The 14092-nt window shown below is 41.5% G+C and overlaps 2 protein-coding genes across 4 annotated transcripts in view; one reads left to right on the top strand and one right to left on the bottom strand.

Annotated features, from left to right (window-relative positions):
• Positions 1–1215, top strand: part of TRMT1L (tRNA methyltransferase 1 like) — a 28886-nt gene extending 27671 nt beyond the window's left edge. The window contains exons 14-15 of the mRNA XM_045838714.1: positions 601–727; positions 828–1215. Of these exons, the coding sequence (XP_045694670.1) occupies positions 601–727; positions 828–1080 (380 nt within the window). The 3' untranslated portion in view covers positions 1081–1215. The remainder of the gene's footprint in view (positions 1–600; positions 728–827) is intronic.
• A 6581-nt stretch (positions 1216–7796) lies between these two features.
• The window catches only part of RNF2 (ring finger protein 2), a 37537-nt gene continuing 31241 nt past the window's right edge, over positions 7797–14092 (bottom strand). For all 3 annotated transcript variants that reach the window (XM_045838717.1, XM_045838719.1, XM_045838718.1), the window contains exons 5-7: positions 12968–13240; positions 12005–12176; positions 7797–11721 (exon numbers count right to left, since the gene is read on the bottom strand). In XM_045838717.1, coding sequence (XP_045694673.1) covers positions 11620–11721; positions 12005–12176; positions 12968–13240 — 547 coding nt within the window. In that variant the 3' untranslated portion in view covers positions 7797–11619. The remainder of the gene's footprint in view (positions 11722–12004; positions 12177–12967; positions 13241–14092) is intronic.

Genomic DNA, 14092 nt, shown 5'->3' with positions numbered 1-14092 from the left:
AAAGGCAGTATGGCAGGCTGTAATGAGCATAGACTTCACGGTAATTTTCTTCTTCATGTCGTGGAACCGTGGCCAGGTTTTGTGACCATTAAAGACCACCTATTTGTCAAACGTCAGCATTCAGTAGAGAGTACAGCCACACAAACGGAAGGACGTTATCCCCAGGAATTTAGAATGTAATCTGGGAAGAAGAGATTTACACACACAAAAGGCCTACGTACATCCCGCAGTAAAAGAGGTGACAGAACTTAATCGAACCGAGTAGCACACGGCATTGACAGCGGTGACGCCTGTGAGGACACTGGCCCAGAATTTATAGCTTTCTACAGGAGGTGAAACTCGAGTTGAGACTCGAGACTGAAGGAGGTAGAAAGTTAAATTCTGACTCAGCAAAGAGTTACACACTGAAATTACATCAGTAAGGGATAGTGAAAATACGAGTATCTTATTCTTACGATTTCTTTAGGAATTAAGATTGGATAGGTTGAAATGGTGTGTCAGAGAATTGAGACTTGAGATGATATGTAGTTATAAAAGTACTTGGTTAGTAATTTTTAAGAGAATGCTAACTTTGTGTGTGTGCGTACGTGTGTATTTCAGGAAAAAGGAAAGGTAGTGAAACAGTCACCAGTTTAGCCAAGAAGCAAAAGACCGACGTCAGTACTGAACATCCTCCCTTTTATTACAACATCCACAGACACAGCATTAAAGGGATGAACATGCCCAAGTAAGCTAGCCAGTGAATGGCAACGTGTGAATTTTATATTTTAATGATTGTGATTTAAATAAAAAATACCACCTCATTCTTTTTTCTTTCCTTGCTGCAGGTTAAAAAAGTTTCTGTGCTATCTTTCTCAAGCAGGCTTTCGAGTAAGCCGAACTCATTTTGACCCCATGGGTGTTCGTACAGATGCACCTTTGCTGCAGTTTAAGTCCATCCTTTTAAAGTACAGCACCCCCACCTACACTGGAGGACAGTCGGAGGGCCACGTCCCGCCAGCAGCAGAAGACACCGCAGCTGACAGGGTGGAGACGGCAGTGAATGACAAAGCGGAGGCAAGCAGCTGTAGAAGACGGTGAACGCAGAGAAGGCCTTATTCCCACATGTCTGTATAGCTGGCCTACGAGTTCTCTCTACCACCTGTGGTTCTTTTTTATTCTTCCAAGTCAGTGGTGTGAAAATAAAATAAAAACGTGCTGTTTTCATTCAGAAAATTAGCAGTTTTTACTTAACTGGTTTGGGAGCTATGCTTTCCAACTTGTTCTTACTTTAGAGAAAACTTAAAATTGTTAATGAAAACATTTCCTATGAAGCCAAGGTTATGACTGAGATCACCCTGTTTAACGACTAAGAAAATTTCCACATGCAATGTGTTTGGGATTTTACATATGTAATGGAAGCCATTCTTTACCATTCGTGATGGCATCTCAGCTTAAATTGATGCTGAATAGGAAGAACAATGTCGTTTCAGGTTACTAATACATTTCACACTCACAAAGTTAAAAATCATTCCTGATTTTAAGAAACCATACTTCTCCCTGCACTGACCTTTTAATTTCTAGCTTTTCAGAAATTTAATACTTGCCTGAGGTAAGACATTTTTCTAATGTTTAGCACTGAACTTCTCAAGGAGAGTTTTCATATATTCAACAAGTTGGGCGATCTCAAGTGCCTCAGCTAATACACATACAATACTCACTCGCTTGGTTGCTACCTCAGATGTAAAAGTTGCCACCTTATAAACTTAGGGATTTTTTTTTTAGTGAGGTTTTTTTTTTATTTTGGGGGGTGGGGGTGTGTATGTGTTATTTTTTGTATAAGTAGCCCAGGCTAACATAACTATGAAAATTAGTTGAAACAAAAATCGTGGTTTCATCAATAAATACTGTTCTTGCTTCATTTGAGTATGTTTCAATGAAAGGATTTACTATAAAGCTTAAATTTCTGTCTCAAGGATTTAATCTATATTTACCCTAAAGTATTTGTTAGAGGAAGTAACTTCAGAAAAACTAAGCTTGGGGGCTGGAGGGGGAGTCCTAACTGAAGGTTTCACATGCACTACCTATGAAAAAAGCACCGAGGGGCATGTGCAGAAGTCCAGGGAAGGTCACTGCCATCAATCACATAGATTATTAATGTAGAAGAAATGAAAGAAAATCTGTTACTACAATATAGTCCTAGGAGGAATTTTTTTCCTTCACTTAATGGAATCTTTTTATAAAATTTAAAGAGTATGTGAAGTGTAAGTTCATTTCTATTATGACCATAATAAACTATAAGTCTTGCCAATTAAAATTAAGCTCACAAATGAGCACAAAAGCAAGTTAGTTACTTTTTTGGTTTGTATAGTTGAAATTACTATAAACCCAAAGGCAAATCAGTACTTGGACCATCTGACTTAATACTGAGTATCTGTCTTGAATTTTGCTAAATGCTTATTGGCATGACATATCTTAATGATGTTTAGTTTTATGCCAGAAACCTACTTTGATAGAAAATATGTAAATTACTTAAAATATGTTCATCTGAACTAACTTCATATGTACAGGCAGATTTTCTGAAGAAAGTTTGGTAGGAAGTAGTTTGGAACTGTTAAAGTACTATATCAACCTATTGAGGAACTACTTTTAAAATTCCACCTAATTCGCCTTCGCTGGTGTGCCTGTCGGCAAAGGAAAAGGTCGAAAAGGTCTCTAGTTCAATCCCCCATCAGGGGACATGCCTGGGTTGTGGGCCAGGTCCCCAGCAGGGGGCGCAGAAAGGCAATTGATCATTTCTCTCACACTGATTATTTCTTTCTTCCTCCTTTCCCCTCTCTAAAGGTGAATAAAATCTCTTAAAAAATAAAATAAATAAAATTCCATCTAATTCTACATTGCACCTTGTTTGCATAACAACTGTAATTGCAACATGAAATCTAAAATTCGGGAAGCACGAGAAACCAGTCCTCACTCGTCAGGAAGCAGTGTGTTGACCGCGCTAGTTGCTCATGTTCACACTCCGTCCACGTTCAGGAATGTGAGGAGTAACCGCAGCGGGTTTGGGGGCCACTGGGTGCATTGGGTTAACTCCAGTTCTCACCTGCCGTCCTGGTCTGCAGAAATCAGACTGACACCAGGTCAGTGATCTCGGAGTCGAGGAATTCCTGTCCTCGGTGGGAAATAGCTGCTCGGGTGAACAGCCCAGGTTACCCCGCAGAGGGCCAACAGGGGCAGGGAGAACACAGGCGCGCGGTGCGAGGGCGGGGTCCCCCCTCAGAGGGCTCCGCGAAGTGAACGGAATCAGACCTGGAAGTGGACAAGGGCTCCTGACCCTTGGGAGCCAGTGGCTCTCATCAGCCACGTAACTTCCAGTAACACAGACCACACAGGCCGGCCTTGATCCCAGGACGGCCACGGGGCGCGCCAGCCAGGGCCCAGAGGTCCCGTCAGAGCTTCCCTAAGCGCTGCTCCTGCCCCAGGTACTTCCCAGCGACTCGGTAACCTCAGTCCATCAGGCTCTTCCGAGCGGTGGGCGCGCAGACCGCAGTAAGTAATGAGTCCTCTCCAGCGCCCCCTCCTGAGTCTTAGATTTCCTTTCTTCATGTGGTTTCAAGGCATTTTTAGCAACTCACCTCCAGCTTCGAGGAGGCACTGCAGAGTCGAAACTTCAGCCAGTGACCAGCAGCAGGCCCAGCTGTTCCAGCTCACACGTCCTGACCAACTCTCTGGTATGAGGGTACTTATATCAGCAATTGGACCCAATTTAAAGTCATGTTCCTCCAGGATCTAATCTCCACAGATCACACAGGATCAAAAAAGGCATTCTTTCAGGAGGCACTCTGTCCCCAGAACATGCCGCGATCTATGTCCTGAAGACAAGGATGGCAGGGATAAAGCATGTGGGCTGCTTTCTGCAAGGTAACTAAGCTCCCTGAAGGGCCGTGCACCGAAGCAGCAACCACCTAAGGAGTTTCCTCCACTGTAGGTGAGGCTGGGCGAATCAGGGGTTTAGGATGCTGTCTGACCCAAATCTTCCCAAAACTCTTACTCCACTTCGAATGCCATGCTCCTGAGCAGCATCTCTCTGTGAAACCCAGAAAGATAGCAAACTCAGCCAATTCACAGGATCACACTCCTCCCCGCCCAACCCCACTCCGCCAGCTACCTTGACCTTAAAGCTACAGGGAGGCTGGACAAGTGAACATCTCATAATTTTAGTCTCCATACGGTGAGTGGTAACTCTCCCTCATTAGGGAAGGGAATTCACAAAGACCAGGAAGAGGTTACAAAGGCTAAGCATCTATAAAAAGAAAGCCAACGTCTCCATTTGTCTACAATGTCTTACCACCCGCGGCCATCTGACCCCTTTCTCTGCTGCCACCCTTTCCCCACTCTGCAGGACCAATGCCACCTCTAGCCCAAGAATCCTTCCACAGTTTGGGGGGGAAGGGCACGGAGGTGACATGACTATTAACTCTAAAATGTGAATAAATTGTGAACGTTATTCCCCAGCTGCAAACTACTCCCACCTAGTTTCTGCAGCTGAGGTGGACTGAAGAGAACTGGAGATCACATAGACCAGAGAATAAAACTTGCCAAGTAAAAACATTTCCTAGGAAGTGAAGAGCTTATATTTACAGATTTACCTCTACAGTGTTACCTTTACACAGATTATATGGTATAATCTATTCTATAGCAAAGCTAAAGAAGATTAACTAATTTATCCAATGCTGTTCTAAACCTGGCAAGTGGAAGAGACGGGATCCAATCCCAGGCAGACTCCAGTGCTCACAGACAGACACACATAAACATTTAATTATAAACAGGCCACAGGCAGTGCACAGCAACTTCTGAAACAAGTATTACAAAAATACAGTTAATCCCTGGCCTACTGTCCACTCTCCATAACCGGGCCCTCTTAACCAGTACACTTTGTACTCAACGATCTATGCACATGCAGAAAGCACTAATTTTTCCAGCTTCATTCCCATGGCCAAGATTTTCCCAGGACTTAAGTTTTTGATTGATAGCAAAATCATTGCAAGCTACGACCCTTTAAATAGATGACAAACTCTAGATTAATCTCAGTAATCAGTTACAACTTGGAAATTTCAATGCACTTGATAAGAATAAAGCTGAAGTATTCACGTCTTAGAGACAGAAGACTGCTGACACCAACCCCTCCACCTTAGAGAACCGAGTGCTAATGGGGTTAAGAAACTAAGACACGTGGCCAAGGTGACACCATCTTCAGGTACAGGATGTTTGTGTAACTAACATCATTGTGGTTCTCACTTGCTTATTGTCCGTATTTTTCCCCATCCACTTCCTTTCAATTTTTCTTTAAAACTAAAGTGTTTCTTATGAACAAGATACAGCTGCATCATTCTGCCAAAATCTGCCTTTTATGTGTTTAATCAGTTAACATGTCGTGTAATTAATGGTAACTGGATTTGCATCTGCAGGATTGCTGTTTTCTCCTATGCCTTGTTTCTCTACTCCATGATCTTTCCTTTGTGTTAAATGTTTTTTTTTTCATAAACCATTTTAATTCACTTCTTTTACTATCTTTTGGAGTTATACATTTAGTGGTTGTGCTAGGGATGACAATTAACTTACTAATTTACAGTGATTTATATCAGATTACTACCAACCTAATTTGAAGACTGCAAAGGGTCTGCTCCAATTAGTTCCTTGCCATCCTTTTATGCTATTGCCATACAAGTTGTATCTTTATATATAAGCCACTCAACACTTTTATTGCTACTTTGTGTAGTTTCCCTTTAAATTAGAAGACTAAATTAAAAACAGAAGTACTATTACAGACTGAATGCTTATATCTCCGGCAAACCCAGTATATGTTGGAGCCCTGACCCCTAACGTGATGATATTTGAAGGCTGGGTTTATGGGGGTAGTCTGAGATGTGGTTGTGAGGATGGGGCCCCATGATGGTGTCTATCCTTACAAAAAGAGAAACCAGATCTTTCTTCCTCTCTGCCAGGAAGAGAGCCCTCACTAGGAACAAATCTGCTCAAACTTTGACCTTGAACTTTCCACCTCCACAACTATGAAAAATAAGTGTCTGGTGTTCAAGCCACCTAATCTATGGTATTATAGCAGCCCAAGCTAATACCAATAGTTATACCACTTTGCATTACCATATCAATTTGCATTACCATCTAATGCCATTTCATTTCTGCCTAAAAGACTCCCTCTAGTATTTCTTTAGGTCAGATACGCTAGTGATAAATTCATTGTTTTTAAGGAGAAACGTCAGTATCTTTCATTTTTGAGAAATAATTTGCTTCGTGTAGAATTTTTGGTTCACTGGCTTTTCCTTTCAGCACTCTGAACGTCCTTCGTTACCTCCTGGCCCCCGTGACTTCTCATGGAGCGAGCTGTCAATCTTATCAAAGTCCCTTGTATTCCACGAGTCACCTTCTTTTGCTCTTTCCAATAACAAGAGTTTCTCATGTTATTTTGCATTTGTCAAGTTTCTTAGGTGTAGATTGTTTTTCACCAAATTTTGGAATTTGGGGCAATTACTGCAGGTACACTTCGTGCCCCTCTGCCCCTCCCCCTCAGGGGTTCCCAGCAGGCGTGTTAATCCCCTTGATGGGGTCCCACAGGTCTCTGCAGGGTTTTCCCCTTCGTTCCTGTTTTTCTGGTAGGACACTGTCCACTGGCCGATTAATTTAAAGTAATACTTTTACTGTCTGTAAAATACTTCTGTTAAGTCTGTTAAATACTTCTACCAGTTCAAATCTACTATTCACCCCTCTATTGGATTTTATTTATTGTATTTTTCTCAACCATGTGTTTTTAAAAGCTGATTTAAATTTTTTTAATTAAGTAAACATCCAGGCTTCCTCACACTTTCCTGTTTCTTTGCATGCTTGGTAAATTTTTGTTGAAAACTGAACACTTAACATATATAATGTGGCGACTCGGGATGAAAGAGTCCCTTCACATCCTTGGGTTTGGTTGTTTGCTCTTTGTTCGGGGACCTTCCTGGACTAATTCTGTGAAGTCGTACAGAATTAGTAAGACAGTAGTCCTGTAAAGTTTTACTGATTTCCTGGCTGTGAACGGCCACTTAATTCTATTTTGTTAGCTTAAAGGCCAGGTAATGGTTGGACAGAAAATTCCCTAAGTGCCTGAGACAACTCTCCAGCCGTCAAGTGCTGTTAACGTTTTGGGACCTGCCTTCAACACTCCAACATGAAGTTTACAATTCTGCCTTCGCACCCACTTCCTGCAGAGCCTCGAGTTCTGCCGCAGCTGAGCTGTGGGGCCTTCACGTCTGTCTGGGGCAGGCACACAGCCTTGCGCATGCCCGTGGCCTTCTATTTATCGCCAGATCCCCAGGAACATCTTGGAGCTTTTCCAAACCCTCTTACAGATGTGTCATTCCCTCAGCCTTCCCGTTTGTGTTTCGGTCAGCCTCGTTTTAGCCCCAAATGGCATCACTACGTAAAAGCAGCTGCTGTATTAAACAACTGCCGCTGTTCCGGACAAACAGGCTGAAGGTGGCGCTGTCTGCAGGCACAGGGACGTCAGGTCTGATAAAGACAAGCTCTGAGAACGCAGCTCCTCAGCGAGGCACCCAACAGGCCAAACCCTGACGGTTCCCTGGGGGAGGGCCGTTGTTTGAAGCCCCTTCCCAGGCTACTAAAGAGCTGGTTTTCACAGCTGCTACAGTGACAAGGCTGCTCATTTTCAAGTCTACCCTGGAACTGGGAAATTTAAAATGCTACAAAACTTTGTTCATTTTTACTGAATAAATGCTTTTTAGGTTGTTAGAAGACTTTAGTTAGTTTTTAGAGTTCTTAAAAAGTTTATTTTGACTTTTACAATTCTCCTTGTTTTTATAGGAGAGCAGGTCGCCACAGCTAATTTCCTTAATCACATGAACATTCCAAGGAAGCCATTTTTACAGTTACAACAATTGCATACGAATTAATACATTTTTCTTATGTTTTTAAGATTGAAAAAAGCAAATATTTCTAAGTAGAGGTGTCACGGGGATTTTAAAAAAGGCTCCTTTTCTCATCTGGCATTTCAATTACTTCGTCTTTAGTTATCCGAGTCCGAATCCTGAGCCTCAGTTTTCTCAAATGTACAAGGGAAATACTGTCTTCCTCACAGGGTTCAGGGGATTTAAAATACGTAAAGCTACTGCAAAGCTACAGAAATAAAAACGGTATGGTGCTGGCAAAAGGAGAGCCACATAGACCAATGGAATCCAGAGTCCAGAAATATATAAACCCTTACATATATAGTTGATTAACTTTTCGATAAGGCTGCCAAGACAACTGAATGAAGGGCAGTTTTTTCAACAAATTTTGCTGGGAAAACTGGATACCCAAACGCAAACAAAGTTGAATCCTTACCTTTCACCATACACAAAACTAAAATGGATCAAAAACCTAACTGTAAGAGCTAAAACTATAAAACTCTTACAAAACCTTCATGGCACGCAATTTGGCAATGCCTTCTTGGATATGGCCCCAAAAGCACAGGCAACAACAAAAACAGACAAATGGGACTTCAAGAATTTAAAAAATTCTTCAAAAATTTAAGATTTTTGTCCACCAAAGGACACTATCAAGAGAAAGGACACAAAAAAGAGAAACTATTGGCAAATCATGTATCTATATGGTAATAGATTGCTATTCAAAATACATAAAGAGCTCCTAAAATGACGACAACATAAATAAAACAACTAAAAACAGGCAGAAGACTTGAATAGGTATTTCTCCACAGAAGATACACCAATGGCCAATAAGCACATGGAAAGATGCTGAGCATCACAAGCCATCAGGGAAAGTCAGATCACACCACAATAACGTAACACCTGACACCTATGAGGCCAGCTTTCAAAGACAAAAACAAGTGTGGGTGAGGATGTGAAGAAACTGGAATCCTTGTACTTTGCTGGTGGAAATGTAAAATGGTATGGCCACTCTGGAAAACAGCTTGGGGTTCCTTAAATTAAATATAGAAGCACGCAATCCAGCAACTACACTCCTAGGTGTATACCCAAAAGAATTTAAAGCAGAGACTCAAACAGATGCACAGACAAAATGTTCACAGCAGCATTATTCACAATAACAAAAGAGGCCATCAACCTAAGTATCTATCAACAGATAAACAAAATGTGCATATACATACAATGGAGTATTATTCAGCCATAAAAAGGAATGAAATTCTGATACATGTTACAACGTGAATGACACCTGAAAATATATGCAGACAGACACAAAGAACAAATATTGTACAATTCTACTTACATAGGTGACTAAAATAGTCAAATTCAAAGAGAGAAAGTAGAACAAAGATTACCAGGGGCTGGAGCTGGGGGAAGAAACGGGGAGTTCATGAGTACAGGGTTTGTCTGGAGTGATAAAAAAAGTTCAGCAAACAGTGATGGTCATACGGTATCATGAATGTACTTAATGCCCCTGAACACTTACAAATGCTTACAATGGTAAATCTGGTTATATAGATTTTACTCTTGTAAATTTTAAAATGGCCCTCACCACATTTGGTGAGCTTTTTGCTCCTCAGCTGAGATGGTAGTTACAGAATGTGTTTAGGTAATACTCTATAATAAAGTCTTGGTTGGTAGTGAGGATAAGCAGTGCCCACCCCAAAAACATACACGTGAGCACACACACACACACGAAATACTGCACTCAATGCACTACCAAATATCTGTGACATCTTATCAAGTGTCTACCGCTACATTCTGCGAAGGACCACACACATCCAATGAACTCACAGTGATGCGGAGTTCACAGCCTCCCATCACAACAGATTAGACACACACGGTCTCAAAGCACAGAGCTTATATTCACAAGTAACTTTCTGCTTAAAGACAAAATTTCAGTTAATAATCACAATGGGAATTCAGTTATTTAATGCAACAACTAATCTAATGTCACCAATAAAATCTAAATAGTTATATCGCAAAACCAGAGTTATATTGAGTCGACATGCAGTAATAGTCTATACAATGTAACATTACACCAGAAAAAAGAAATTGAATATAAAATTTCAATGCTTTTTGGTGGTTTTCAAATTTCATGGCACAGATTACCAAAAACAACTGTAAAAACAGGTTTGAAGTATTTTCAATAAAACGGTAAAAAACTGAACTGGATAAGCCTTTGAAGTTTTCACATCAGGCCGAAGCTGCACAACATCAGGGTGGCCCCGACCTGCCCAACACGACAGACAGCTCCAACCACAGGCCAGGCCTTCGTTCCAGCGGTTCTGGGGGGCTAGTAGTACCCCTGGCAGAAACCCCTCGGGGTTAATTTCTCAATGCGAACATGTCTTTGTAAGTACTGTGACGATACAAACTTGCAAACACACCTGAAATTAGAACAGAGATGAAAAAGAACACACGAGTCCATCTTGTTTCTGACCTGCCAGCACAAAGCCTTCTGGGTCCCAATGCCGAACACTCAACTGTCCCTCAACATAAAACTAAATGAACAAGAACAGAATGACTTTTGCCCTACTGGCTGACATTCTTCTACAGAATTATCTCCTACTATATATCCAGGCAGGTCTCAAGCTCCATTAACTTGTTTCTCTAGAGTGTAATTGGCAGAGCACCAAACACATAAACTGATATACGACAACCCAAAATACAAAACACTTTCAAACAGAAGCAAATGTTTTCCCCCCACTGTTAGTTCCATGTGCCATGTTCTCCGTAACTCACATAGCTACCAACAGAAAAGACCTGCGGAAGCTCTGAACATATCTTGTACTTTTCATCAAAGCTAAAGTGCAAAATATCTCCATATCTCTGGTATTTTAATAGAAAAAATCATCAAACATACATAATACAGGAACTGAAGTGACAGCAGAACTAATACAAAGAAAGACTTTTTTAAATATATACTTGAAGACTACATAAGACTAATATAATATTTCTTCAGTAAAATCTATAAATGAACCAAGTCCTTATTGAACTTGAGATTCTGTTGGATTCTCTTTCCCAGGATCAGAAATTCCAAAATCGGGGGGGGGGGAAATAACACTGCATGACAATGGTCACTACCTTCATAAAGAACCTTTTTTTAAAAAAAAAGAATGAGATATTATGGAAGAAAATACCATGAAAACAATAATCCTATGAGAATGGACTTTTAAGCACAGTAAATTTGAGTCTTGGTCTTCATGAAGATACTACTACAGCTTATATAGAAAACTATAAATATACAAGACTCCAGGAAAAAAAGTCAAAATACAATTTCACATTCTGTAAGGCCTAAACTTTGAGGGAGGGGAAAAGATGGCCAACTGAATCTTAAGAATACAGAACTCTGAAAAATTCCTGGGTCAAAGGGTGCTCCAAATGGAACCACACTTTGTGAAGACATAGAACTTAGATATATTTTTTTTTAAAAAAGAAAAAGTTCTGAATAACTGCAGTCCCTTCCAAAAGGGAAATCTTAAATTAAGGGGAAAAGATTCTAATAGTGTAAACGAATCTGGCTCAGGAAGAAAACTGAACAACATATCCAAGATTCTGTCCATAAAAGTAATGATGATACATCTTTGATAATAAAGAAATAGGCTATAAAAAAGTTCATTCTCCGAACTGGTTTTGTAAAAGCTCATTTGTGCTCCTTCGTGGGTGCATAGTAAAGTTCCATGGGTTTGTTCACTTTCCAGTACTTCTCACTGACCAATTCCAAAGAAAAAGAGCCATTTAATACCTAAAAGAGAAAAAGAAAGAATGGATTATGAAAGCTGCTCAAAGCACAGTAATAGTGAGACGGAGAAAATAATAAAATTCCACTTTAAAATAAAACCTTAGGATTAACTGCTTGCCATTTATACTATCCATAAAAGATATCTAAAAGTTAACTACCACGTTCTCTCCCTCTCGGGTACCAGGGCCCCGCCCTGCCCCATTTGATGAGGCCCCACCCACCACCTGCCACTCCCAGGCGGTTCCCGTGCCCCGGGTTTTCAGGGCCTGTTATTTTAAATACTCACAGTGAACTGCCCACTGGCAGTTGCTATGTAGATGGTATACTGCTTCTCACTGGCTGTATCAAGGTTCATCTGGTTCGATTCTCCTTTGCTTCTAAGCTCTTCTAAAGCTAACCTCACAGCCAGATACTTGGATAAGTGATCAACAGTGGCATTACCAGAAGTCTTTATGTATCTGGATAAATAAATCATTAGAAATTTAATTGCTAGATTAATGATGAAAATGTACTTAAGTTATAGAATACATTTCTATAAAGTGTAAATGTCTCACTTATCGACAAAATAATATCAGAAATTTACTCATCTATTATCTAAAAATTTATTATTGAAAGTAGACTACCTGTCTATCCAGGCCACAAAAGCATCCATAAAATATGATATAAAATGACAAAAATCAAACAGAAATATACACAGTACCGAGGAAAAAGCACATACCCCCTTGACCCCAGTGATCAGAGGTCTGCTGGCCACAGCAGTAAGAAAATGACCGATCTCTTACTGTCTAAGAGTTCATCAATTTTCTGGTGTTCAAAACTAAGCACAGAGGTGCTAATCTTGGGATATTTTTTAAAAATGCATGGTACACTCATCAACGATATCACTCGCTGAACCAGTATTTGACGGCTGTCTGCCCCCAACGGCAGGGAATGTGGTGGGATCCCGCAGTAAGGCAGCCGCCCTCGCCAGCACGAAGTCTGGAGCCCACTGGCACCCCAGTATTACTGTGAAGAAACTTAAATGATCTTTTTCCTCCTCTATGGGGCAGAGTGATTCTTTTCGGGTGTGCGAGCGTGGATGCAAAGCATGTGAGGACGGAACCAACCACCTAAGCAGCAGGAATATACACACGAAGCCTGGTCGTCAGGGGGCTAACAAATACTGCCCTTTTTCCTCATGAAAAATTGCCTTTGAATTCCCAGTTAAGCTCCCTGAACTCGGATCACCCAAGACGACCCGCACACTCACCTCGTCTGCGCGCTGTCATCCTTTTCCATGAGGGTGGGATGGGGCCTGAACACGAGCTCGATCTCACTGGCCCCGTCCATCACCGGGTCGATGGCCACCGCCGCGCTGCTGTTGTCCAGCTCCAGCCCCGAGTCGTCGGACGTCTTGGTGCGCTTGTTGCTGGGCCCCGCCTCCTGGTTGCTGTGGGTGGACGCGTTGCTGCAGTGAGAGCTGTCCCCGTTGTCCTCGGCCCCACTGCCGTTCTCGATCTGCTGTTTCTTGCCTCGCTGCAATCTAGTGAAGGGCACAACAAAGGGGTGCAGAACATTTCAGTTTAGGTACTTTTAATGAAGCAGTTTTGAAGCATGTCCACCGAACTTTAGAATCCTGAAAAATCTTGATAACTCAACGTGCTTCAAGTTGGATAACGGCATTTGTTTCTCATGTGTCCCTGAAAGGCATGATTCAGACATAAAAATTCTGAAGTTCTGAGGGAAAATGATGCCTTTTTAATTAGAAATTCTAACAAAATCCAAGAGGAATGATAAGGAAACCCTCCCTGCTGACCTCACCCAGAGTCTGCCAATGCGATGCAATATTGTTCTAATGAGGAAAACGAGACGGCACCTAAACACAGAAGCAGCTCTCCAACGATCTCAAATAAGGAAAACCCACAACTGGGCAGGGCGTTCTGCACGGACTTCTTCCTCACGCACCCAAACCACCGTCAAGGCACAATCATCTTTCATATGGCTGAGAAAATAAGAGACTGAGACTTAAGGCCCACGGCTACTAAGCTAGGAAGCACCGTGACGAGAGCGAGGGTGGGATACACACTCATTCTTTCTACCACACTGCCTCTTTCTCTCCCTGCTTATACAAGGAAAAAGGAGGGATGCGTGATGAAAAAGGAATGCAAAGGATGATAGGCACTTCTGAAAAAGTGTCGTTATCAAGTGTTTATGGCCAGAACAAGGAAGTAGTAGCCCACTGCTTAGGAAAGATGCTCCAGAAATCTTCTGCTCCGCCCCCCAAAATGAAATATCGCTTATGAAATCTATAGCTAATTTCAAAAACTAACAGGGAATGACTAGTATGCTAAGCAATAAAACTACAATTCAAAGAGATATGAACACATACAATAGA

The sequence above is a fragment of the Phyllostomus hastatus genome, unplaced genomic scaffold (genome assembly GCF_019186645.2).
Source record: "Phyllostomus hastatus isolate PE091 unplaced genomic scaffold, TTU_PhHast_1.1 phas_contig_283, whole genome shotgun sequence".
In the NCBI taxonomy this organism is placed as follows: domain Eukaryota; kingdom Metazoa; phylum Chordata; class Mammalia; order Chiroptera; family Phyllostomidae; genus Phyllostomus; species Phyllostomus hastatus.
Note: the sequence above shows the minus strand (reverse complement) of the source record. Positions and strands in the feature narration are given on the sequence as shown.